Source organism: Amblyomma maculatum, chromosome 7 (genome assembly GCF_055883805.1).
Source record: "Amblyomma maculatum isolate TAMU_Amacu chromosome 7, ASM5588380v1, whole genome shotgun sequence".
Taxonomy (NCBI): Eukaryota; Metazoa; Arthropoda; class Arachnida; order Ixodida; family Ixodidae; genus Amblyomma; species Amblyomma maculatum.
Genome location: NC_139350.1, coordinates 104,080,762 through 104,097,636, shown reverse-complemented (window position 1 = coordinate 104,097,636; position 16,875 = coordinate 104,080,762). Strand labels below are relative to the sequence as shown.

Here is a 16,875-nt window from a genome sequence, read left to right as displayed (position 1 = left end):
GACGGCAGGTGTCGACGCAGTTCATCACGAATGACGTGACGGCGATCTCACGGAGGTTATCTCCGCTTGTAGATGTAGCCTCGTAGGGGCATGCAGACAGCGTTTCAAGAGACGGTTTGTAGAGTGGCGTCCTTGCTTTTCTAAGGTCTTTTCGCTATTTGCTGGTTTCTGGCACAACTCCGCAAGAGTCTTTGGCAGCTGGCGAAAAGATCTACAAATAGCTGATCTTTCATGTCACACATCGACAGGTTCGCCTTGGGTCTTCTCTGTCATGCTGGGATCGGCGTGGTGGAAGAGATACTTCATCTCCTCAACATAGGCCAGGAAACGCTCAATTTGGAGATAAAGATTTTTTTGGAGGAGGGCTTGGGTTCTCTTTTTCGGACAGAGCTCGCAAAGGCCGTCAAAAATTCTGCTTGGAGTGTCTCCTAGTCCTTCATAAAAGTCTCATAATTTTCGAACCAGGCTCAGGAACGTTCTTGTAGAGCAAAGTAGACTTGCCTGAGTTTCGTAGCGCCGTTCCAACCATCAAATTCTGCCACGCCCGGATTGCGATTCTCGCAATCCGGGGATTTGATATGAGACCCCCGCCACACAGGGCCCCCACTCTTCAGTATCACTAGCCACCGACACTTGTGTGATGCCTAAATAAATAATGGAGAAAATGTTGTTTCGAATTGAACATCGCAGAAAGTAAACGAGCAGACGAATAGTGAGCACAATGCGCTCTATCGCCGTTCAAGTTATGAGGCGGTTGAGGGTCTGCGCTCGTCCTGTCCGCTTCTCATGTCCTCGTATCTGTCTGCGCTATTTACTTTAGAAGGGAAAATGACTTCAGAAAAGTGATTAGGCTGCCTGCAATCCTTCTCCTTGGTCCCTTCTCACAAGGGACAGTAACGGTGGACCGAGTGATGCAGTGATCATGAGGTTGGAGGTTGCTGCGTATAATGAAACAGTACCTTATACAGATGGGAACTGACAATGTCTTGATGTACCATAACGTGAAGTGATTATGGCTGAGAGGCATCTCAAAATTCAACTAAATTGGCGGGAGGCTGGAGTTCTCCCAGTTTTGCTGTAAAAAATATCGTTAATTTAGGGACCACGGTTTAAACGAAACTTTTTGCTCTGATGTATCTCCGAAATAATGCAGCATAAAAAGCAACATGCCACTATGGTCACTGGTAGCGGAGGCCTTGATGTTTGACAGATCTAAAAGAGAAGAAACATTCTACTTCTAACCACTGACGAAAGGTGCTGTACACACCTTCCAGCTGATTCCAGAAAATACTTCCAGGATGTTTCTAACATCTCGCACAGGCTTTTAATAAACCTGGGAATCGTCAGAAAATAGCGGAGTTCTCAATATATATAAAAAAACAGTGTCAGTCCGAGGCACTGTAAGGCGGGGAAGTTTACGTCGCCTCAATGTCCCTGCCAGAACATCAAGTTCAGCTGGTCAAATTCCATCGTCACACAGGCCTAATTCTGTTCTCAATACATGACCCCTTATCGCCCTCAGCTGCTGTTCATTCGCTTCGAGTTGCTAGTAAAGACAGATTCCGCTCGCACCACACATTCAACCAGGAATGAACTGTATATAGGTCGTTGGCTCACTAAGACCCTTTTTTAAAGCGCCTTAGCTAACGGCGTGACTGCCGAATATAACTCCTCCTTCTATTCAACGAAATATTCCCATGAACTTAAAGCACTGCGATGGGTCATTCACATCGCAGCTCGAGAAGGAAGTCTTGCATTTTGACTGGCTGTTGTGGAAGCGACGCCTTTCAAAGGAAAACTTCTCGGCCTTTTTCAGATTCACCAGTTGAGCGAAGTGCGTTCCAAAATCTTTTGCTATCCGCGATTATTCTGCTTAATACTCCTAGCTTTTGGTGCCACTAGGCAATCTTTCGATTAGTATCATACGCGAATATTAATAATGTAAGCACTCGTTAAATAGAAAACGTGTACTGCGAAATTAAACACAAAGCGAACGAAGTAATATTTTAGCGATGTACCATTTACCTGAGAATAACGGAACAGCGCACAAACTTTATTATCTTCATATTTTCGCATTGCATAAAGAAAGTCAACGACCAGTGAACGCATGTGTCTCTTATTTCACATTTTGTAGCGTTTGTCTTCTCTCTAGCGCCGTTTATCATGCTCTTTCTGCACTGCGCAATAGCGGTCTAAATGTCCTGTGTACAGATCGCGCATCGCGAAAGCTTCCGCTTCGTGTCCGCCGCCTTTAATCTGTGGCGTGAACTGCCGTACGCAAACACACCATTCGAAAAAGAAAATGAGATTGCAACGGAAATGCCATGGGCGCAACGGCCACTGTCATCTCCGCTTCGTATCGGACGATGCTGGTACAGGTAGTGTAGAGTATCAAGGAGACGGGGTCGAAGCTTTTGCTACAGGTACACAAAGGGCTTTAGGCAAGAATTTGTGCACTTGTGCAACGCTGTCTTGTTACTCACATCATCATCATCATCATCATCATCATCATCATCATCATCATCAGCCTGACTATACCCACTGCAGGGCGAAGGCCTCTCCCATATTTCTCCATTTAACCCGGTTCTGTGCTAGCTGCATCCACTCGACTTCTGTGAAATTCTTAACCTCATCTGTTCACCTAAATTTCTGCCGTCCCCTGCTACACTTTCCTTCCCTTGGAATCCAGTTTGTTACCCTAAGCGACCATCGGTTATCCTCTCTTCGAACGTGTCCCGCCCATGCCCATTTCTTCTTCTGATTTCCACTAGAATGTCTGTAACTTGAGTTATTTCGCTGACCCACTCTGCACGTTTCATATCTCTTAATGTTACCCCTACCATTTTTCGTTCCATACCCCTCTGCATTGTCGTCAACTTAAGTAGAACCCTCTTGGTTAGCCTCCATGTTTCAGCCTCATAGGTGAGTACAGGTAAGATGCAACTGTTGTATACTTTCCTCTTGAGCGATACCGGTAAGCTGCTAGTCATAATCTGCGAGTGCTTGCCAAACGCGCTTCATCCCAATCTTAGTCCTCTTATTTCCTTTTCATAGTCCGGATCTGCGGTTACTACCTCTCCTAAGTAGACATATTCGCCTACTACTTCCAGTACTTCGCTACCTAATGTAAACTGCGTGCTATCATATGAAAACGTAATTCCAAGCATTGACAAAATGTGCAGGGCGGTTTCACCATTGCAAGAACGTGGCGGAAAGCAGTTTGCTCCAACCTCAGCAGGGCCGCCAGCTATTGAAGAGGACGCCAAGGGAGATGGGTCCAGCCATGCGAAGACACCAGCCGGCCTACAGCGACGAGCAGAACAAGGCGGCCGCACCGAGGGGTGCGTGACGAATTCCTCTCTCGGAGCCGGCTTCGAGTTTCTGTGATTTGTGCCAACGTTACCAAAAGACACACTCTAAATGCAGCCAGAACTCATGTTAAAAATATACGGAAGTAGCTGAGCCATTTTATATCAGCGCCAAATTTGTAGCCCAACGGAACAGCATGAATTAAGGCCACAAAAGGTTTGCACTTTTGCTCGGTATGGAATTGATCCGAGCTTTACAAATAAATTTTTGAATGGACTGGCATAATACTCATCTAAAATATATAAATATATTGTTGTTGTCAGAGTAGCTTTAGCGTATTCTTGCTTAGAACTCATTTAGAACGTTTAAAAGTAATTCTTTGCTTTTTTGAACCCGTAGATAGACAAATTTTGTGTGACAGAAAGGACTTAAAGAATTGCAGAATAATTTTGGTATGCATCTCTGTTTTTATCTACTTCACGCAACAGAACACGCACTCGGGGAACAAAGTAAGAGAAACTGACAGTGACAAAATTTCCAGAGCAGTTTATGCCTGATGGAAAAACTGAATTTTCCGCAATTGTAAAATGCTGCCGTGTGCCACAATTAAAGGTTGATATCGCATGTTTGGTTCGCACACATAGCTCTTTGTAAACATAAATGTGCGAATGGCAACGGGGTTTCACACTCTCGTGATGATGCAAGTGAGGGCTGCTCAACGATATAATGCACTCTCCTCATCAGGGTCCAAACGAAGCGCTGGGCACATTTTCTGGGACCTTACAAACGTCCGGAGTGCCAACTGCCACCTTTTGTAACCGCTTGGAGCCGACACCTGACTTGGCATGCGCGATGGTCATTCGGGACGTATACTTCGATTCATGATATTCGCCAGATGGCGCACCGCATTGAGCGCCAGTAAGGAGCTTACATGCCCGTCTTTAAAGTGGTGCAGCGACTCAAGGAGACAAAAGGATCATCATCAGCAGCAGCCTGATTATACCCACTGCAGGGCGAAAACCTCTCCCATATTTCTCCACTTAACCCGGTTCTGTGCTAGCTGCATCCACTTGACCCCTGCGAACTTCTTAATCTCATCCGCCCACCTAACTTTCTGCCGCCCCCTGCTACACTTTCCTTCCCTTGGAATCCAGTTTGTTACCCTAAGCGACCATCGGTTATCATCTCTTCGCACGTGTCCCGCCCATGCCCATTTCTTCTTCTGATTTCCACTAGAATGTCTGTAACTTGAGTTATTTCGCTGACCCACTCTGCACGTTTCATATCTCTTAATGTTACCCCTACCATTTTTCGTTCCATACCCCTCTGCGTTGTCGTCAAGTTAAGTAGAACCCTCTTGGTTAGCCTCCATGTTTCAGCCTCATAGGTGAGTACAGGTAAGATGCAACTGTTGTATACTTTCCTCTTGAGCGATACCGGTAAGCTGCTAGTCATAATCTGCGAGTGCTTGCCAAATGCGCTTCATCCCAATCTTATTCCTCTTATTTCCTTTTCATAGTCCGGATCTGCGGTTACTACCTCTCCTAAGTAGACATATTCGCCTACTACTTCCAGTACTTCGCTACCTAATGTAAACTGCGTGCTATCATATGGAAACGTAATTCCAAGCATTGACAAAATGTGCAGGGCGGTTTCACCATTGCAAGAACGTGGCGGAAAGCAGTTTGCTCCAACCTCAGCAGGGCCGCCAGCTATAGAAGAGGACGCCAAGGGAGATGGGTCCAGCCATGCGAAGACACCAGCCGGCCTACAGCGACGAGCAGAACAAGGCGGCCGCACCGAGGGGTGCGTGACGAATTCCTCTCTCGGAGCCGGCTTCGAGTTTCTGTGATTTGTGCCAACGTTACCAAAAGACACACTCTAAATGCAGCCAGAACTCATGTTAAAAATATACGGAAGTAGCTGCGCCATTTTATATCAGCGCCAAATTTGTAGCCCAACGGAACAGCATGAATTAAGGCCACAAAAGGTTTGCACTTTTGCTCGGTATGGAATTGATCCGAGCTTTACAAATAAATTTTTGAATGGACTGGCATAATACTCATCTAAAATATATAAATATATTGTTGTTGTCAGAGTAGCTTTAGCGTATTCTTGCTTAGAACTCATTTAGAACGTTTAAAAGTAATTCTTTGCTTTTTTGAACCCGTAGATAGACAAATTTTGTGTGACAGAAAGGACTTAAAGAATTGCAGAATAATTTTGGTATGCATCTCTGTTTTTATCTACTTCACGCAACAGAACACGCACTCGGGGAACAAAGTAAGAGAAACTGACAGTGACAAAATTTCCAGAGCAGTTTATGCCTGATGGAAAAACTGAATTTTCCGCAATTGTAAAATGCTGCCGTGTGCCACAATTAAAGGTTGATATCGCATGTTTGGTTCGCACACATAGCTCTTTGTAAACATAAATGTGCGAATGGCAACGGGGTTTCACACTCTCGTGATGATGCAAGTGAGGGCTGCTCAACGATATAATGCACTCTCCTCATCAGGGTCCAAACGAAGCGCTGGGCACATTTTCTGGGACCTTACAAACGTCCGGAGTGCCAACTGCCACCTTTTGTAACCGCTTGGAGCCGACACCTGACTTGGCACGCGCGATGGTCATTCGGGACGTATACTTCGTTTCATGATATTCGCCAGATGGCGCACCGCATTGAGCGCCAGTAAGGAGCTTACATGCCCGTATTTAAAGTGGTGCAGCGACTCAAGGAGACAAAAGGATCATCATCAGCAGCAGCCTGATTATACCCACTGCAGGGCGAAAGCCTCTCCCATATTTCTCCACTTAACCCGGTTCTGTGCTAGCTGCATCCACTTGACCCCTGCGAACTTCTTAATCTCATCCGCCCACCTAACTTTCTGCCGCCCCCTGCTACACTTTCCTTCCCTTGGAATCCAGTTTGTTACCCTAAGCGACCATCGGTTATCCTCTCTTCGCACGTGTCCCGCCCATGCCCATTTCTTCTTCTGATTTCCACTAGAATGTCTGTAACTTGAGTTATTTCGCTGACCCACTCTGCACGTTTCATATTTCTTAATGTTACCCCTACCATTTTTCGTTCCATACCCCTCTGCGTTGTCGTCAAGTTAAGTAGAACCCTCTTGGTTAGCCTCCATGTTTCAGCCTCATAGGTGAGTACACGTAAGATGCAACTGTTGTATACTTTCCTCTTGAGCGATACCGGTAAGCTGCTAGTCATAATCTGCGAGTGCTTGCCAAATGCGCTTCATCCCAATCTTAGTCCTCTTATTTCCTTTTCATAGTCCGGATCTGCGGTTACTACCTCTCCTAAGTAGACATATTCGCCTACTACTTCCAGTACTTCGCTACCTAATGTAAACTGCGTGCTATCATATGGAAACGTAATTCCAAGCATTGACAAAATGTGCAGGGCGGTTTCACCATTGCAAGAACGTGGCGGAAAGCAGTTTGCTCCAACCTCAGCAGGGCCGCCAGCTATTGAAGAGGACGCCAAGGGAGATGGGTCCAGACATGCGAAGACACCAGCCGGCCTACAGCGACGAGCAGAACAAGGCGGCCGCACCGAGGGGTGCGTGACGAATTCCTCTCTCGGAGCCGGCTTCGAGTTTCTGTGATTTGTGCCAACTTTACCAAAAGACACACTCTAAATGCAGCCAGAACTCATGTTAAAAATATACGGAAGTAGCTGCGCCATTTTATATCAGCGCCAAATTTGTAGCCCAACGGAACAGCATGAATTAAGGCCACAAATGATTTCCACTTTTGCTCGGTATGGAATTGATCCGAGCTTTACAAATAAATTTTTGAATGGACTGGCATAATACTCATCTAAAATATATAAATATATTGTTGTTGTCAGAGTAGCTTTAGCGTATTCTTGCTTAGAACTCATTTAGAACGTTTAAAAGTAATTCTTTGCTTTTTTGAACCCGTAGATAGACAAATTTTGTGTGACAGAAAGGTCTTAAAGAATTGCAGAATAATTTTGGTATGCATCTCTGTTTTTATCTACTTCACGCACAAGAACACGCACTCGGGGAACAAAGTAAGAGAAACTGACAGTGACAAAATTTTCAGAGCAGTTTATGCCTGAAGGAAAAACAGAATTTTCCGCAATTGTAAAATGCTGCCGTGTGCCACAATTAAAGGTTGATATCGCATGTTTGGTTCGCACACATAGCTCTTTGTAAACATAAATGTGCGAATGGCAACGGGGTTTCACACTCTCGTGATGATGCAAGTGAGGGCTGCTCAACGATATAATGCACTCTCCTCATCAGGGTCCAAACGAAGCGCTGGGCACATTTTCTGGGACCTTACAAACGTCCGGAGTGCCAACTGCCACCTTTTGTAACCGCTTGGAGCCGACACCTGACTTGGCATGCGCGATGGTCATTCGGGACGTATACTTCGATTCATAATATTCGCCAGATGGCGCACCGCATTGAGCGCCAGTAAGGAGCTTACATGCCCGTCTTTAAAGTGGTGCAGCGACTCAAGGAGACAAAAGGATCATCATCAGCAGCAGCCTGATTATACCCTCTGCAGGGCGAAAGCCTCTCCCATATTTCTCCACTTAACCCGGTTCTGTGCTAGCTGCATCCACTTGACCCCTGCGAACTTCTTAATCTCATCCGCCCACCTAACTTTCTGCCGCCCCCTGCTACACTTTCCTTCCCTTGGAATCCAGTTTGTTACCCTAAGCGACCATCGATTATCCTCTCTTCGCACGTGTCCCGCCCATGCCCATTTCTTCTTCTGATTTCCACTAGAATGTCTGTAACTTGAGTTATTTCGCTGACCCACTCTGCACGTTTCATATCTCTTAATGTTACCCCTACCATTTTTCGTTCCATACCCCTCTGCGTTGTCGTCAAGTTAAGTAGAACCCTCTTGGTTAGCCTCCATGTTTCAGCCTCATAGGTGAGTACAGGTAAGATGCAACTGTTGTATACTTTCCTCTTGAGCGATACCGGTAAGCTGCTAGTCATAATCTGCGAGTGCTTGCCAAATGCGCTTCATCCCAATCTTATTCCTCTTATTTCCTTTTCATAGTCCGGATCTGCGGTTACTACCTCTCCTAAGTAGACATATTCGCCTACTACTTCCAGTACTTCGCTACCTAATGTAAACTGCGTGCTATCATATGGAAACGTAATTCCAAGCATTGACAAAATGTGCAGGGCGGTTTCACCATTGCAAGAACGTGGCGGAAAGCAGTTTGCTCCAACCTCAGCAGGGCCGCCAGCTATTGAAGAGGACGCCAAGGGAGATGGGTCCAGCCATGCGAAGACACCAGCCGGCCTACAGCGACGAGCAGAACAAGGCGGCCACACCGAGGGGTGCGGGACGAATTCCTCTCTCGGAGCCGGCTTCGAGTTTCTGTGATTTGTGCCAACGTTACCAAAAGACACACTCTAAATGCAGCCAGAACTCATGATAAAAATATACGGAAGTAGCTGCGCCATTTTATATCAGCGCCAAATTTGTAGCCCAACGGAACAGCATGAATTAAGGCCACAAAAGGTTTGCACTTTTGCTCGGTATGGAATTGATCCGAGCTTTACAAATAAATTTTTGAATGGACTGGCATAATACTCATCTAAAATATATAAATATATTGTTGTTGTCAGAGTAGCTTTAGCGTATTCTTGCTTAGAACTCATTTAGAACGTTTAAAAATAATTCTTTGCTTTTTTGAACCCGTAGATAGACAAATTTTGTGTGACAGAAAGGTCTTAAAGAATTGCAGAATAATTTTGGTATGCATCTCTGTTTTTATCTACTTCACGCAACAGAACACGCACTCGGGGAACAAAGTAAGAGAAACTGACAGTGACAAAATTTTCAGAGCAGTTTATGCCTGATGGAAAAACAGAATTTTCCGCAATTGTAAAATGCTGCCGTGTGCCACAATTAAAGGTTGATATCGCATGTTTGGTTCGCACACATAGCTCTTTGTAAACATAAATGTGCGAATGGCAACGGGGTTTCACACTCTCGTGATGATGCAAGTGAGGGCTGCTCAACGATATAATGCACTCTCCTCATCAGGGTCCAAACGAAGCGCTGGGCACATTTTCTGGGACCTTACAAACGTCCGGAGTGCCAACTGCCACCTTTTGTAACCGCTTGGAGCCGACACCTGACTTGGCATGCGCGATGGTCATTCGGGACGTATACTTCGATTCATGATATTCGCCAGATGGCGCACCGCATTGAGCGCCAGTAAGGAGCTTACATGCCCGTCTTTAAAGTGGTGCAGCGACTCAAGGAGACAAAAGGATCATCATCAGCAGCAGCCTGATTATACCCACTGCAGGGCGAAAGCCTCTCCCATATTTCTCCACTTAACCCGGTTCTGTGCTAGCTGCATCCACTTGACCCCTGCGAACTTCTTAATCTCATCCGCCCACCTAACTTTCTGCCGCCCCCTGCTACACTTTCCTTCCCTTGGAATCCAGTTTGTTACCCTAAGCGACCATCGGTTATCCTCTCTTCGAACGTGTCCCGCCCATGCCCATTTCTTCTTCTGATTTCCACTAGAATGTCTGTAACTTGAGTTATTTCGCTGACCCACTCTGCACGTTTCATATCTCTTAATGTTACCCCTACCATTTTTTGTTCCATACCCCTCTGCGTTGTCGTCAAGTTAAGTAGAACCCTCTTGGTTAGCCTCCATGTTTCAGCCTCATAGGTGAGTACAGGTAAGATGCAACTGTTGTATACTTTCTTCTTGAGCGATACCGGTAAGCTGCTAGTCATAATCTGCGAGTGCTTGCCAAATGCGCTTCATCCCAACCTTAGTCCTCTTATTTCCTTTTCATAGTCCGGATCTGCGGTTACTACCTCTCCTAAGTAGACATATTCGCCTACTACTTCCAGTACTTCGCTACCTAATGTAAACTGCGTGCTATCATATGGAAACGTAATTCCAAGCATTGACAAAATGTGCAGGGCGGTTTCACCATTGCAAGAACGTGGCGGAAAGCAGTTTGCTCCAACCTCAGCAGGGCCGCCAGCTATTGAAGAAGACGCCAAGGGAGATGGGTCCAGCCATGCGAAGACACCAGCCGGCCTACAGCGACGAGCAGAACAAGGCGGCCGCACCGAGGGGTGCGTGACGAATTCCTCTCTCGGAGCCGGCTTCGAGTTTCTGTGATTTGTGCCAACTTTACCAAAAGACACACTCTAAATGCAGCCAGAACTCATGTTAAAAATATACGGAAGTAGCTGCGCCATTTTATATCAGCGCCAAATTTGTAGCCCAACGGAACAGCATGAATTAAGGCCACAAAAGGTTTGCACTTTTGCTCGGTATGGAATTGATCCGAGCTTTACAAATAAATTTTTGAATGGACTGGCATAATACTCATCTAAAATATATAAATATATTGTTGTTGTCAGAGTAGCTTTAGCGTATTCTTGCTTAGAACTCATTTAGAACGTTTAAAAGTAATTCTTTGCTTTTTTGAACCCGTAGATAAATTTTGTGTGACAGAAAGGTCTTAAAGAATTGCAGAATAATTTTGGTATGCATCTCTGTTTTTATCTACTTCACGCAACAGAACACGCACTCGGGGAACAAAGTAAGAGAAACTGACAGTGACAAAATTTTCAGAGCAGTTTATGCCTGATGGAAAAACAGAATTTTCCGCAATTGTAAAATGCTGCCGTGTGCCACAATTAAAGGTTGATATCGCATGTTTGGTTCGCACGCATAGCTCTTTGTAAACATAAATGTGCGAATGGCAACGTGGTTTCACACTCTCGTGATGATGCAAGTGAGGGCTGCTCAACGATATAATGCACTCTCCTCATCAGGGTCCAAACGAAGCGCTGGGCACATTTTCTGGGACCTTACAAACGTCCGGAGTGCCAACTGCCACCTTTTGTAACCGCTTGGAGCCGACACCTGACTTTGCATGCGCGATGGTCATTCGGGACGTATACTTCGATTCATGATATTCGCCAGATGGCGCACCGCATTGAGCGCCAGTAAGGAGCTTACATGCCCGTCTTTAAAGTGGTGCAGCGACTCAAGGAGACAAAAGGATCATCATCAGCAGCAGCCTGATTATACCCACTGCAGGGCGAAAGCCTCTCCCATATTTCTCCACTTAACCCGGTTCTGTGCTAGCTGCATCCATTTGACCCCTGCGAACTTCTTAATCTCATCCGCCCACCTAACTTTCTGCCGCCCCCTGCTACGCTTTCCTTCCCTTGGAATCCAGTTTGTTACCCTTAGCGACCATCGGTTATCCTCTCTTCGCACTACATGTCCTGCCCATGCCCATTTCTTCTTCTTAATTTCCACTAGACTGTCGGTAACTTGAGTTATTTCTCTGACCCACTCTGCACGCTTCCTATCTCTTAATGTTACCCCTACCATTTTTCTTTCCATAACCCTCTGGGTTGTCCTAAACTTAAGTAGAACTCTTTTGGTTAGCCTCAATGTTTCAGCCCCATAGGTGAGTACAGGTAAGATGCAACTGTTGTACACTTACCTTTTGAGCGATACCGGTAAGCTGCTAGTCATAATCTGCGAGTGCTTGCCAAATGCGCTCCATCCCAACCTTATTCTTCTTCTTATTTCCTTTTCATGGTCCGGATCTGCGGTTACTACCTCTCCTAAGTAGACATATTCGCCTACTAATTCCAGTACTTCGCTACCTAACGTAAAATGCTGTTCCTTCCCGAGGCTGTTGAACATTACCTTAGTCTTCTGCATATTGATTTTCGAGCCTACCTTTCTACTTTCCATGTCTAAGTCATCAATCATCATTTGCAGTTCATCCCCCGAGTTTCTTAGCGAGGCAATGTCATCAGCAAATCGCCGATTACTGCGGTATTCTCCATCTACCCTTATCCCTAACTGCTCCCATTCCAAGTCTCTGAATACTTCCGCTAAACAAGCTGTGAATAGTCCTGGGGAGATCGTGTCTCCTTGCCTAACACCATTCTCATATTAATAACAACTCTCAAGTTACTCACATGCGTTGTAATAATTTTTAATTTACAATGACACTGTTTTCAAGCCACTTAAGGTAATCTTTTAAGGATATGACGCGAAAGCGTAAGCTATCAGCCCCCTTATAAAGTCACGTTTCAACCAAGCCATATGGACGGGTCAGCGTGTCTTAGGAGTCACAAGTAACAACTACCCTTCAATATATGAAAGGAGCAACCTGATTTAGCAGCTCTTGCCCGTTGCATAGGGGTAACGTGAATTATTGTGTCATTGCAGGCTGATTTTTTATGAGGACACCCTAGCTACGCCTCTTTACAACGTAGCTGCAGCCATCCAAGGTCTCGAAAACCTACCGCAGTGTAGGTTTCGCTGCAAAACGCGTACCGACTAGTACTTTAACGTCAGTCCTGGTGCTTGTAGGTGGTGTAGGTAAGCAGCTTCAAGTGACGCTCCTGTGCTGTTTTCTGACGTCATGGCCTTTCGGCCTAGATTGCACATGGTGTGCAATGCACAATGCACATCTTCGAATTTGCTGGTACCATTATAAAGGGCACTCATCGACGCTACTTTGCTCGTTGAAGGTGTATTTTGTTCTCGTGTAGTATTACTGGTTGAGCATGGACGGTCCTCACTTGATACGAGGGATTCTACACACTCCTGCTGTGTGCCTACTCAGCATGTGCGCGCTCTTGTGATGATTTTACTGGCAAATCATTTATCAGCTTAATTTCATTGGTGATGTGGTCGTACATTTAGCATTTAACTTAATTTGTTTTGACACAATTGGAACTTAGGTGATTTGGTAGGCTTCAAATCAGTAAGCTACTGGCATGTTCTACGGATGGGGGTGAAAAATTTTCCTTCATAGACACATCGCTGCTAAGTAGTTTCGTAAGCACTCTAAAACTATATATTACCACTTTGTTTCGTAAGCAATAGTTGAAAGGAGACCTAGTTAGCTTTTACTAACATTCGCCAACACAAAATACAAGAGACTAGGCTAGCCTCAACAGGTTTGAGCTAGTTACAATGGAGCTAGGAAACACCGCATTTTTAAAGCATAACATTTAGCTGGGAGACCGGGCATTTGTGGAAACGGCTCTGACCAGCAAGAAGATAACAATAGGGTTAAGTCTCTTTTGACGTTCCACTCTAGAACATGGTTTGCCTGCCTGGCTTAGCCGAGATTAGCATCGCTGTGTAACGATGGCGGTAAAACTTCGCACGTTATTCCTCTCTGCATATGCGAAAATAAATAATAGCAAAACAATTAGAAGGGTTGAACGCTACTGAACTGAATATTGAGGAAAAGCATAAGTTGCGGTTGACAAGGCCGGTTGAGAAGAGAAGAAGCGTTCTTCTTCCCCAGCCCACATATAAAGCCTCGCTATAACCACCCCGTATGAACGTACCTTAGTGGCCTATAGGGGTAACGTGAATTCCAGGATCCTAGCAGGCTGATTCTGACAAAATCATCCCATGTGAAACGAGAGACCCAGGTTGGCAGCTCCGGCCAGGGGACCACGGACACGATACACAGCGACGAGCAGTTAGACGTGACGTAGTATTGCTTTCACAATAAAAGTTCAACGCACAACTAGACGAGGATGGGACAACTGTGGGCATACGAACGCTACTGTTCTTTTGTCCTCGTCTGGGGGGTGCTACGGTTAATCATATGATGTACTATCAACATGCCCAGACCTCCTCGTCAGCAAAACAAAAGTACACATAATTGACCTTTCCTATAATATATCTGTGGCCTCGAGATCGAATGTTCCGTTAGATCAGGGGTTCTCAAACTTTTTGTCTCACGGAACTTCAACTAGCTCTGAATCTTTGCCTAGGAACCCCCCTATCTCAACCTGGCGATGTTGCTCTCAGCGCGATGCCAAGGACGGATTTGTGGCGCATAGTGTACGCTGTTGGCCCGAAACAGAGAAATGAGTAGGATAATAAAAGCGGGCGCTATAAATTGGGTTGAAAGAGCTGGTGTCAGGTCCGCATGTGTAAAATGATATGGAATAGGGAATAGAGGAGAGGGGGGGGGGGCGGGTGTAGAACGGTAGGAGTTCGCAGAAACCGCATTAGGACACCGCGGAACGCCTGAGTTTCGCAGAAACTAGTTTGAGACTCCGCTTTAGATGTAAATTACAGTTTGCTTTCTGTCCAGTGTACCTAATGCACCTCGTCTTTGGACCGCGTTTATCCCGCTTTTAATCAGAGCAGTGATTGGCAAGACTAGTGGTGCGCCCCCCTTCAAGCGTGTAGAAAACGCGCGTAGCCAGGGAAAGAAAATTAGGCAGCATTAATTCATAGATCGGCTTTTGTGAAGATGAATATAAACGGTCGTTAAGATAGGCTGCGCTTAAAGGAAGTGCGACCCACCTTACACAAAAAGTGCAGAGTACCACCTATAGCCGTACTACAGATCCCCTTAAGTACTTCTGCATTGACCATAACAGACATGGCTTCCACCGCAGTGCACACAATGATAGCAGCGGGCTAGCTCGACGATCACAATGCACCAATGTACAGGGAATGGTGCTTCTTTGTAAATTGATGCGTTTGTGTCATATACACGACTGTAGAAAGCACTACGTTGGCCAAACTGGCAGACGTTTAACGTGCGTCTTCTGAAGCACAATAAAAACGTTGGCACCAATGCCACAGACAGCTATCTGGCTGCGCACTGTAGATGTGATGCGGAAGCATCTTGCCATCCCCTGTTTGATAAGAGAATCATCCTGTATTGACAACGCAACGAGCCGACAAGGGAAATAATGGAAGCACTGGAGATAGCTAGGGCAGGCGCCTATAGCGTTGTCAAGTAAAGAGCTTGAAATATTGGCGTAGCACGTGCCAGTGTGATAGAAATTTGTTTTTGTTTCTCATTCTCTGCTGATCTCGAAGGCTATATATGTTATCCTTTCGACGATAAACACTCTGTTGAAATTTAGCGCTTGTCCTGTCTTGTCGTCGTCAAAGTTCTTTTTTTTCCTGAGCTATGTTCTTTGATTTAAGAAGCTTAACCAACATGCCCACTCTTATTCACTTCTGTACCGCTGTATTAAAAATATTTAGTATTTTATACCAGAAGAATGAATACTTTACTGACGAACCGAATTCATGAGTAAACGTGTCTGTCTGGTAGACTGAAGGAAATAAGGGTACCTGTGTTACAGGTTCTGTAGGGTATGAAAGAGCACTGAACAAAGGTTGTGGAGAAGCCTCAGTTTGCAAGCCGAGGCAAAGTTCCGATTTGGGAACTTGTCTTCTTTGGCTGGAAACGTTGTTTCGTCAGCTTGAAACGTTGGCTGGGGTTGCGAAATGGGTACCCTCCCCAACTCCTAAACTCTTCTTCAGTCCCTCTTCTATACCGCGTACTCATCTTCTTTCTCTCGTGCTACCCCAGTTTCTTCAGGAAGTAGCACGTGCTTTATTTGCGTAATTAGGAATTATTTTCTTTCTCAAGCTTTCGTTACATCCGAATGTTTCGCCTATTCTGCGTCCTCCTTACACGAGGGCAGGGGATATTTTCTTCATCTAGCTGTCACACTTCCATTTGTGTCGGGGCGGAGGAGAGGTCGCATAAGCCCATCCTCCCGGTAGTGTCCGGAAAGGGCGCATAACTCGTGGTACTCCGGGTGGAGTGGGCCTGCATGTGTCGCTGAAAGTAGTTCAGTGTGGGAGCCTAGAGCGAAAGCTCTTGAAAAAGCGGGTTTAGCAACATAGCTCAGAGTTTTACCGTAGAATATACAGGGTCGACCGTAAGCTCTCATTGATTGCCATGAATTTAAGTGGCACCTGCCGAGGTTGGTAGACGGAACTGAATTGACTTACATTTATTTAAAATATTCGATTCATATCGCGCTTCTTAATCATGATTGACGGCTGTTACGTATCCAGGAAACTAGTGGCAATGTGAAAGGGGGAAATCCCACGCAAAGAGTGAGGGAGCATTATTCTCTGAGCTAGATGAAAGGAGGAATTTGGACGTGCGAGGGAGAAGAGAGGTCGACCGGCCCGGGTGGCGCAATGGAACGAGATGATAGGGCGGAGAAATGTGCAACCAGAACGCCGCTTCACGCAGATGGCAGGACTGTACAGCTAAGCCGACGCTGCAACAGCTGCCACCGTTGCGAGCGCTAAGACAAAAAAAAACTAGCTGTGCCATTGTTTTTTACAACTTCGCATGCCCAGTGAACTACGAGAACGCCGGCGTTGAAAATCGAATACTGATTCCCTGTTAGAAACAGCCGATCCAGACTTACTGATACAATCCGTCGCCGAACTCTAGCATATGGGCAAGTCGAGACATTGGTGAGACAGGTCGAGTGTGCCTGCGGGCTGGAATCAAAATTAATGATGATGGCCAGCTTTGTAGCCTCGAGGTGGTTGTGGAGCCAAAGTGTACTGCTCCGCTCGATAAATGAACTTGAGCGAATGCGCGTACAGCGTTCGCGGGAGCGCTGCAACGATCCATGGGCATATTTCTCTTTGATTGTCTGCGACGTGGTGGAATAATGGTGTTATTCTTCTTCCCGCGTTTTTAAGCTTCACGCGCTGTGTGCTCCGGGGGC

At 45.8% G+C, this 16,875-nt stretch overlaps 1 protein-coding gene across 1 annotated transcript in view; it reads left to right on the top strand.

Moving 5' to 3' along the window:
* LOC146184239 (uncharacterized) overlaps window positions 1-10,483 on the top strand; it is a 203,027-nt gene extending 192,544 nt beyond the window's left edge. The window contains exons 16-20 of the mRNA XM_084608511.1: window positions 3,183-3,341; window positions 4,957-5,115; window positions 6,731-6,889; window positions 8,505-8,663; window positions 10,279-10,483. Coding sequence (XP_084464637.1) covers window positions 3,183-3,341; window positions 4,957-5,115; window positions 6,731-6,889; window positions 8,505-8,663; window positions 10,279-10,483 — 841 coding nt within the window. The remainder of the gene's footprint in view (window positions 1-3,182; window positions 3,342-4,956; window positions 5,116-6,730; window positions 6,890-8,504; window positions 8,664-10,278) is intronic.
* The last annotated feature ends 6,392 nt before the right edge of the window (window positions 10,484-16,875 follow it).